The sequence below is a fragment of the Numenius arquata genome, chromosome 17, assembly GCF_964106895.1.
Source record: "Numenius arquata chromosome 17, bNumArq3.hap1.1, whole genome shotgun sequence".
Taxonomy (NCBI): Eukaryota; Metazoa; Chordata; class Aves; order Charadriiformes; family Scolopacidae; genus Numenius; species Numenius arquata.
The window spans coordinates 6,779,321-6,789,339 of NC_133592.1; the positions used below are offsets into that span (position 1 = coordinate 6,779,321).

The 10,019-nt window shown below is 44.8% G+C and overlaps 1 protein-coding gene across 1 annotated transcript in view; it reads right to left on the reverse strand.

The window, feature by feature from the left end:
• The window catches only part of ABCC3 (ATP binding cassette subfamily C member 3), a 50,736-nt gene extending 42,652 nt beyond the window's left edge, over positions 1-8,084 (reverse strand). Inside the window, exon 1 of the mRNA XM_074160350.1 lies at positions 8,055-8,084. Within this exon, the coding sequence (XP_074016451.1) occupies positions 8,055-8,084 (30 nt within the window). The remainder of the gene's footprint in view (positions 1-8,054) is intronic.
• Between the last annotated feature and the right edge of the window lie 1,935 nt (positions 8,085-10,019).

Below are 10,019 nucleotides of genomic sequence, written 5' to 3' on the forward strand. Positions count from 1 at the left end.
TGTCCTTAACATGACAGTAGCGTGGGAGTTTGGTGAGGAGGGGACAAAGGTGACACGCTACCTCAAGTGCCCAAGGTTGGTCACACTCTTCAGCTGCAGGGACACTCATTAGGGGAGTGCCAAGAAGTCAACTGCAGCAGCAGGCTAGAGGCCAAGGACAGACTCCAGGTGCTAATGAGCTTTAATGCCAAGGTTAAGCCTGGTTTATCACTCACAGAACTGACCTAAGCTCACCTAACACAGACGAGCGTTACACTCCAGCTACACTCTCGGAGTTAATTTGTACAAACTGTACTCATCTCTCAGTCTGCAGAACTATTTATCTCAGTCATTTTTACTGTGAAAAAGAATGAAAATCACAGTCTGGCCCTAAACCAGAGAAAGAGCTTGCAAAGCACCACTACAGGTAGCACCTTTGGGAAAAGTCTGCTCCTATGCCTCCCCCTGCCCTCTCAGCTATTCTCTCTTCTCTTCCCTTCTTCTTAAAGTGAAGGTTGGCCTTTGGTGTGGTTAAGCCAAAAAATTCAGAGATAAAGAAAAGATGTGACTACAGAAAAGGAGTATGTTAATCACAGAAATCAGAGCAAAGGCAGAACTGTCCTGGTACAACACTCTACCCCAAACCGATTACATGCAAAGCTTCTACCCAACACTACGTGATGTGAACTTAAAGCTTAAAACTTGAGTTTTTATTTTTTTTTAAACAACCAGGAAATCCCTATTTCTAGAAGAATCATGTTCATTGATCATAAAAGAATCATCACGATCCAGCTATGATCTGCACAGAAACCCTACAACAGAATCTGCCCAGCCAGTGCTGGTAGGAGAGAGCAGAGCGGTCCCCGACGAATTGCTGTTAAGACCACAGGCACTGGAACAGCCTGCCCGGGGAGGTGGTTGAGTCACCATCCCTGGAGATATTTAAGAAACGTGCAGATGTGGCCCTTCAGGGCATGCTCTAGTGGCCGAGACTGTAGGGGTCTTTTTGTGTGTGTATGGTTGGACTCGGTGATCTCAGAGGTTCTTTCCAACCATGACGATTCTGTGATTCTGTAGTTGCAACATTCTTACAGTAATGATACTTCAAATACCCAAATGAGCCAGAACTTTCACATTTCACCACAAAGATGCGTAGACGTGGAAAGTGAATTATTGCAGGTCACCGACACATAAGCAAGAGGTAGCCACTCTGTATCAGGGCAGGAGAAAAAACGGTAAAAAGCAGCAGGCAGAATAGCATGGCTGCACAGAAGATTACCACTGGCCACAATTTTCCATCCAACAGATCTTCCAATCGGAAACTATTTTTTCCCCCAGAAGATATACCTTGCTTTTTCAAAGGAGACAAAACATAAAAGCATAAAGTTTTTTTTGCTGCTTTTTGTTCCACTTTGCTCACTGTCACCTTTCCTTACTGTAATAAAAAGATGATATCCAGAATGTGGAGATTTTCCCGTGTTTCCAAACATACATATTTAAAAAGGGAAATGAAATTAAAAGATCGCATGTGTAAGAAAGAGGTGGGGGAGATTCTAGAATACAAGTCATTCATCTGTGGGGAAAAGGAGAGCAAGCAAAGGAAGAAATGAGAAATATACTTTTCTTTTTTAATTGCACAAGTGTCAAATGTGTTTCTGTATTCTCAGCAAGTTTGGAAACTAAATGACTTTGACATTTGAAACAACTCCTGTGAAACAGTTTTTCTTCTCTCCCTCCTTCATTTCTCACTCTGTTCTAATTCAAAGCTTTAGGACACCGGCACATGACATTACTGTAAATGAGCTAAGTTTTCTTGCATTGACTTCACCTCTCAGGCTGCCATGAGATTAGCACGGGGACAAGGTGCCAGCTCACACAGGCCCAGCGCAGAGTCACGGCTGCTGCTTGTACAAAAGCCCGACTGCGTTCCTGGGAAGATCTCTGGCCGCTCGCCTCCAGCTCAGCCAAAAAACGTGCGACTGGATAATGGCCCATCACATTTGCAGCAGTATCGGGAGACAAATGGGGCATTAGCTTATTGGAAAAATCAAAAGATCCCATTTAATAGGTTTCTCAAAGGAATTTTTTTAAAATTAAATTTTAAACAGTAATAGTCTCTTCATTTTAATACATTACAAATTTACACACGTAGAAAGGAAAGGATTACATCTCCAGTGGCATAGTAATTTGCCTACCAGGTAGGTTAGGCCCATCTCAAAATGCTTTATATTCTTAACTATAGCAATTAAATAAGCTTCATTTTAAGGAGCTCTTCAAGCGACTTAGATTTTGTTTCAAGTACTGTTTCTTTTCAGTAGGGAAACTTTATAGAATTCCTCAATCCTAGACACTACAGGTACCAGGCATGTCATTTAAACTGGAACAGTCAGAGTTGTGACCAGGGAGGAACAGTTGTGTTAGAAGCTGAAGAACAGATATGACCTTGAGTTTTGCTACAGATAAAAAGTCTCCCTGTGGGGCTTTAATACTTTAATACTCAATTAAAGCAAAGTGGGACTCTGCCTCCCTACAACAGGCTCCCAGTTCCGTACCATCTGCACTGTCCCATGGCATCCTGTCCCACCCCCAGGAAACGCACGCAAAGGAGGGACAAGCAGGATTTTGTGTCCAAAAGGCCTTTGTGAAGCGTCTCCCACAAAGCCACAGTGCACCTGGGCAAAAAAAGATTGTTCTCCCCTTGGGTGGATTTTTTTTTCTACAAATCCTTTTTCCTGCTGTTCCAGAATTGCAGCCGGGAATTCCAGAAGGGACTCAACCACACTGGTCAGATGTTGGTGGTGACAGTTTTAACAGCCACCCCATTCTCCTGAGAACTGTATTGTTTGTTTGACCCGTCAGTTTGAAGGAAACGGCAATGACTGCTTCCCTTGAAAAACAAGAATAATCACATTCACACATTCTACTGAAATGAATGTCATTTTCATGAGCTTCATTAATTGACACGGTCGCTGAAGGACTCCATAAATCCTTGATCTTGACAGCTTTCACTGGTATTAAGTTTTGCTCACAACTCTCAAATCCAGACTTTGTCTTTCCTAAACAGATTCAAATACAGTCTATTATGCTGTTTACACACAGATGAATGATCATAGGGCCTGGAAAATACTCCAAATCTAATAAATATTTATACTGCTCTACATCTAGAATCTGAGGCTCAGATCCTTTAGCAATAGCTTCCATTCAACTGAATTCAAGAATCTTAAAGTCTTGGAGGATTTGAGCTTGAGGACTTAATTGCTTTTAAGTTCAGGATGTTGCCAACACAGCCATCCTTTGAGAGCAGATCTTCATAGATCTGATGTCTGAAGAGACCACTAAAGTTACCTATTTTGATCTCCGACTTAATGCGAGAAAGAACACAGATACCCGACGCAATCATTTGTGGAAAGATTTAAAGAAATGGGACTCAGTTATCTCAAGCTGGATGTAGTTAACAGACATTATATGGAGATCTGTATCGCATTTATAAACACTGAACATTCTGTGTTTATCACAGTGTGGCAGAAGAGGAAGCTAATATATAAAGAACAGCCAGTCTGGACCATACCATCCTACTGCAGAATCCCTTCTTAGCAATGACCTGCTAGGACCTTTCACTTCACTATTCCTCTGCGGGAACTAATTTAGTTGAAAATATAATGGAATAATTGAAATTCAATGTATTATTATCAATTTAGGGCCAAATCACATAAGTTATGGGTTTTTTTAAAAAATAAACTTGTATGCATGTTACAAGTAGTACATCATTTGCCATCTTCCTTGAAAGAAAGATTTCTTCCTTACTAACTACTCTATGCTGTCATCTTGAGCCACAAAACATTTAAGCATGATACATGATGAGGTAAAAGGGGAAATTATGCAGAGGAGAGATTGGTGGCACTTTGAGCCGACAGAGCAGGAAGTTGCATTCCCAGAGAGCAGCATGACTTTTAGTCCAAATCTACCCAAATTTTACAGAATGACTCAAGGTGAAGGAATATCCGCAAACCTAAAGGTTAATGGGGTGCTTGTATGAGACTATCTCAAAGACTGAGGTATTGTTTACTTTTGAGAGTTGCTGCAACTTCCTGTTGAGTTACTCAAGAGCCTCTGGATGAAGAAGGTGCCGGCGCTCCACGTGGGATGGGGAAAAAGGAAAAAAAAAAAACAAAAAACAACTAAGACATCTGTCAGGATACCAAGAGACAGGATAGACAAGGAAACTGAGCTCTGTGGGCCAAGCAGGATCAAAAGGAACAAGCCTGGATCTCATCCATAACTAACCAGAAGTTGTGGTGTCTTCTTTGAAGCACTGTATCACTTGTCCTCACATTTCCTATTTATGCTGTTTAAATAAAACCCCAACACCAAAACCACAAGCTGCTGCTTAAGCCCTGGCACTTTGTCTATATGCCAGAATGTTTATATGACCCACCATCGCAAGAATACCCAAGTACTGCAGAGCGCTTTTATCCTCACAGCAGCCGTAAGTGCCACTTCTTACCCAGAGAGTCTGGGCCGCAGAAAGTGAACGTGTCTTTACGCTGGAACAGAATTTGGTTTTCTAAGCTCGCGTTGTTTAGTTACTAGGCCAAAACACTTCTTCAGCAAACTCTCCCTAAAAGATTACTTTGTTCTCCTCTTAGAGGAACCGCACAGAGTTTACTACAGAGGAGGGCATAAGCAATGAATAAGTGATAATTCACCAGTATCTACTTCTCAAGTACGGAGATTGTGGGTCACATTAATTGGCACGCCTATCCAGCACACTTTCTATCACACAGTAAATATGTGGCACAATAAGTAGGAGGTAATTATGGGCAATAGTAAATAACACACCTAAGAACTGCCTTGTGTGGGTATGCGCTATTGCACTCATCTCTTCCCGAAAGGAATTTAGCATGGAACACTGCTAGGAGATATTAACAATTAGATTCAAATTCTCAATTGAAGTAGACAGTACGTTTCTAAGTGTTCAGATGAAGAGATTGCTCATACTGCATTTTGAAAAATAATGTTCCGTTTGTTCCTCTGTATGTATAAAATATCCTGTATTTGTATTAGTGATTTGCTGATTGCATGTTCAACAGGTAAAGCAATAGCTTGGAAGCCAAGAGCTTTTATAGATTTCTAATGTGACCTACAGTGTTTCCTTTAATTTCTTATTTCTAAAATGGGTTGAACAGGAAATTATTTTGCTTCTGCACAAACACAAAAAACCCAACCTGTTGACATTTCCAGCAAAATTCCCCACCCTGCATCAGGGTGAAGAGTTGAAACCTTAACATTCCTGATAAGCCAAAAAAATCCAAGATAAATTAATCTTCTGTTAAAATTGATATATTTCAATGTAAACATTTCTATGAGCTAATTCAGAACAATTTTGTGTGGATTCTGCCCTCCTTTTAACAGAAAAGTATTGTAGTTGGTTTATACTCCAAAACAAAGAACTGTTTAAATTGGAACAGCATGTTTCCTTTCCCTCTAAACAGTTTTAAAACCTGACACCAGTATGTCACTCAGCTTCCAAAAATACCTAGATTTTCTTTGACAAAAAAATGGGGAAAGAAAGTTCATCAGCTAAGTTCATCAGCTATGAAAAAGCAAACATTAATACTGGTTCGTATTTTATCAAGTTCTTGATCTGAACTGCAAAGCTGCGCACCATTAGTTTGTGTGCACAGGCCAGTAACTGCCTTTCACCTTGTTCTTCCTTCTTCAAGTGTACTGCAGCACAAGAACCCCCAACTTTTGTGCACATATTTAAAAAAGAAGCCTCCACCTGTGTTTTCTTCTGGAAAGATGATTTACACAGCAAATCATCTCAAGGTGACTGTCATCTACGTGGTCATCTCTTAGAATCTCTCATAAAAAGAGTTCGCTCCTGTTAACAGAGCAAATACCACCGGCTACCGAAAATAGGGTCTAAGACTCTTGGTCACTGAGTCCAATCTGCTGGTGACTGGGTTACACACTCCATTTCAGTTATTGAGTACCATTTTTAAAAATAATAAAACAGATGGAAGGTTGTTCTAACTCTAAACAACTCTGGATCATTCAGAAGAAACAGAACAGGTCTACATTTATTAAGTAGCTCGCCCATTTGCTTAAGGACGATTGCTCTTCTCTTTTCAATCAGTCTCTTTTTATTCTTCAGTAATATTTTATTTTGAGATATAAAGATGCCATAATTACACCAAAAAAAGAAGTTTCTGGAGAGCCTTGACGTGCCTGACATCTTCCTTCATGGACTCGGACAGAAAATCCATTTGTCTCCCAATCCAAAGTACCATGTTTCAGAACAACTGGAGTTAATCACATTTGCACTACTGCTTTGTTAAACACATTTAGAACTCTTCATCGTTTATGCTGAAAATAAATGTTTATTAATTAAAATCCTTCCCTGGATTACCTTTATATTACTTCAGGCAAATTTAGTTTTAAAAAGCCATGGCAATATTAAAACCAGGATACACTACCTGAGCAGAGCATACACCAGACACAGCATCCCAAAGGGTACTGTGCTTGAGCTTAATAGTACTGCATAAAGTACAGAATGATACATTTATTTCATACTGAAATCCAGCAAAACTACCTGAACATTTTACATTAGCATATCAGCAAATCGTTATCAAAAGCTTTGGCCACGAAGAGTAGTTACGCTAGAAGCCTTCCTTGAGAAGCTAAGACGTGTGTCGAGGCAGTCAATACACTAGTGAGCAGTGTTGATCTGTTTGTGCTTGTTCCTGTTCTATAAGTGTTTATAGTAGAAATAAGAGGTGAAAATACTTGTTTGAGCAAGCTTATCTGCCAACTGTCGTAGCAGAGAGCACGCCGAGCGCTTGGAAATGAAATCTGAGACTGAGCAAAGAAATGTAACCAAGGGGCTTAGGAGCCTAAGTCCCTCTTTTAAAAAGTAATGTTGAGACAGATGTTGAAAGATAATTAGTTATCTGAAGATGGAGCTCCGCATTAAATCCACATAGCCAATTGCCTTTGTTGTCCTCTAGTATCTTTCTAGCAGTCATTCATCTTCAGACATTCCTGCTCATCTTTTTTTCAAAAAAATCTCCCTTGAGCTATATCAATGTAAGAGAAAGGCACAGGCAAAAATTGTGATTTTTTTTTTTTTGGAGGGCAGTTCCAGACTCACCGCACACACTCAAATCCCCATGGCTTCACAGGGTCTGCAGTGCCTGCCCACACAGCCCAGGGGAAGGCAGCACGCTGTACCGTGGGGAAATACAGCACCAAGCACTTGCAACAGTTTGCACCGAACACCCTTCACCATCAGAGCCGACCACGGCAGCGATTTCCAAACTTTTCTGCTCACAAACCCAGCCTCTGCCGCAATCAGCCTCTCCAAAAAGCTGACTTTTGGAAGTGACTCCAAATACTAACATAAGTCACCGCAACCCTCTGAGGCTTGTAACCGCCCGTGGCTGCCATGAACCCACCACTCTTCAGCAGTAACAAAGCACTTCGGAGGGAGCACCTTCCCGCTCATCAGAGGGGTTCTGAAGAGCAGCCGCGACGCTAAAACGGGACCCCTCAGAAGAAGTCTCGCTGGGAGATCCAGAGGTGGACTTAGAGCTGTAAAGAGAGCTGCAGGAAACCCCGCATCTCCTGCGGGATGGCGGGAGGAGCTGTGGCACGGCCTGGGGTCTTGTGGGGTCCCTTGGGGGGCCTTGGCTCTGGTCTGGAGATGCTGAATGGCAAACAAGGTGCTACCGACCCTGCTCCTGGTCCTGCTCCTCGGCCGGGAGGAGTCACCACAGCCTCACCACAGCGGGTGAGATGCAGCTCAGCCCCTCGGACGCCGCAGGACCGAGCCCTCCCCGCCCGCTCCGGCCCCTCGCACCCGGCGCGGCCCCTTCAGAGCGGGGCACGGCGCTTCTCCTCGCCCCGGGGCAAACCCCGCAGCCGGCCCTGAGGGGGCTGGTCCCCGCTCTCCCCCCCCCCCCCCCCCCCGGCTCCTCCACCCAAACTTCCCCATCCAACTTTCTCCTCAGCCCGCGGGGCGGGAAAGAGAGGAGGGGAGGGAAGGAGGCGGCACCGCCGGCCGCGCTGCTTACCCAGAAGCGGGACCCGCAGAAAACCTCCATGGCCGCGGCGGGGGCGCAGAGCCACCTCCCAGGCCCACGCCGGGCACCAGACGTGAGAGGGAAAAAGCCGGGCTCCTTCCCTCCTGGGCGGGCCGGGGGCGGGGAGGAGCGGGCCCGGCGAGGCCCCTCCCGCCCTCCCCAGCGGCGGCGGGAGGCGCCAGTACCGCCGCCCCGCTGCACTCGCCCCCTCAGGCCGGGAGGCGCCGGCCGGGGCCGCGTCGCCTCGGCGAGGCCTCCTCAGGCGGCGAGGCGGCCGCCAGAAGGTCCAAGCCTCCCCTCAGCCGGCGGGGAAGCCCCGGCCCCACTGTGGCGGATCCCCCGACCACCCCCGGCTGGTGTCACAGGGAAGGAGGGGAGCTGCCACAGTCCTCCTCTGGCCCCTAACGCCTGCGCACCGCTGCCGAGATGTGGCTTCATGCTTTTCAAAGGTGACCACCTTGTGGAAGGACCGAGCCCTCAGGAAAAGCTTTACCCTGGGCAGCGTGACCTGCTCGGACACCCAGGACTCTGCCCTCAGAGGGGAACGTTAGTGGTCAGGGACCACCAGGCTGAGGGACGGTCACCCAGGGGTTTGGGGCCGTGTCTGTCCATCCAGACCACTCAGGCTAACATTCACATCTTGGAGGTGCCTGTCATCTCCCCTTCAGAGCGGTGTGGTTGCCTCAGCAGGAGTTAAATGAGCGTCACATCTCTTATCCATCCATCTGCAGCCTTTTCCTTCATGCTGATTGCTTCCGCTGTACACACGTGGATAAACCAATGGCCTGGATCTATTTTCAAAAGCTTTCAGTCAATAAATTTCATGTATATGGGTAACTAATAGATTCTGTAGTGTAGCACCTTGGACACAATCTGGATTTCACCTCCGCATGATGCAGAAGCATTGTTTGCTTTCCTCTTGGGCAGGACTTCTCCTACAGCATTATTGACCTTCCAGCACCTGCTGTTTGTCCACCCACTTGCTGTAGCATCTGGTTCAATAACACCATCTCACGCAAAGCGCCCTTCTGCCACAAATCTACTTAAATATTTTAAGAGTCTGGGTTTCCTTCCTTGCTGGAAGGTGAGGAACCATCAGCCAGAAGAGTGTTGTCAAAAATGCTCACCAGAACAGAACAGAGAGATGAGAAGGACGGTATTGCTGCATCCCAAAAATATTTCATCCCTAAAGAAAATGTATTCTGCTAATCTTTCATGAAGACCAGTGAAGATGCTAGGGGTGATACCCACTCAGAGTGCTGTCAGAGAAAGCCATGTCCTTCCCAAAAACAATGCTGAGAATTTGTTACTATGATCTGGCTAAAGGGACACAGTTCTTAGTACTGTGGGAAGATAGGATCTTGCCCAAGATAAGGTTCTCGGGTGATTGCCTACAATATTTGACATCTCTATCTGTTCTAGGCTAATCAGCACAATCACGTTAACAATCCTCTCAAGGAATACTAGAGGAGCCCCAGCCAACTGGGTGAATGAAGAGATCTAAGGTCATTGCAGGTTGTCTTTGCAAGTCTTACATAAAAACTTTTGTTCAGTGGAATTGCATCACAACACAAGTTTTAAGAAGTCAGTAATAGCTGGGATTTACTCCTTTATGGCTCTTTAAACCTCGTTTCCTGCAACAACCTGCAAGAGCAGTTGGTCCAAGAGAAATAGTGAGAACCTGATCTCTCTTGACACACAAACATGCACCTCCGTGTTTCTTGCACCAAGGAGCAGAACTTGGTGCAGTTTGAGCCCATGCTCTAAATTAAGACCAGCTTTGGCATTATAAGATTTCACAGGTACAGAGGGACCTCACAAACAGCTACCGTAGCCTGTGTGTACAGGAGGGGAGAGGTTTATTTTATCAGTATACTGCACACTTCCATTGACATGTGCAACGGGAATTAATCCCTCATTAAATTATTGACTTCGGTGGAATTGTTCCACCGTATC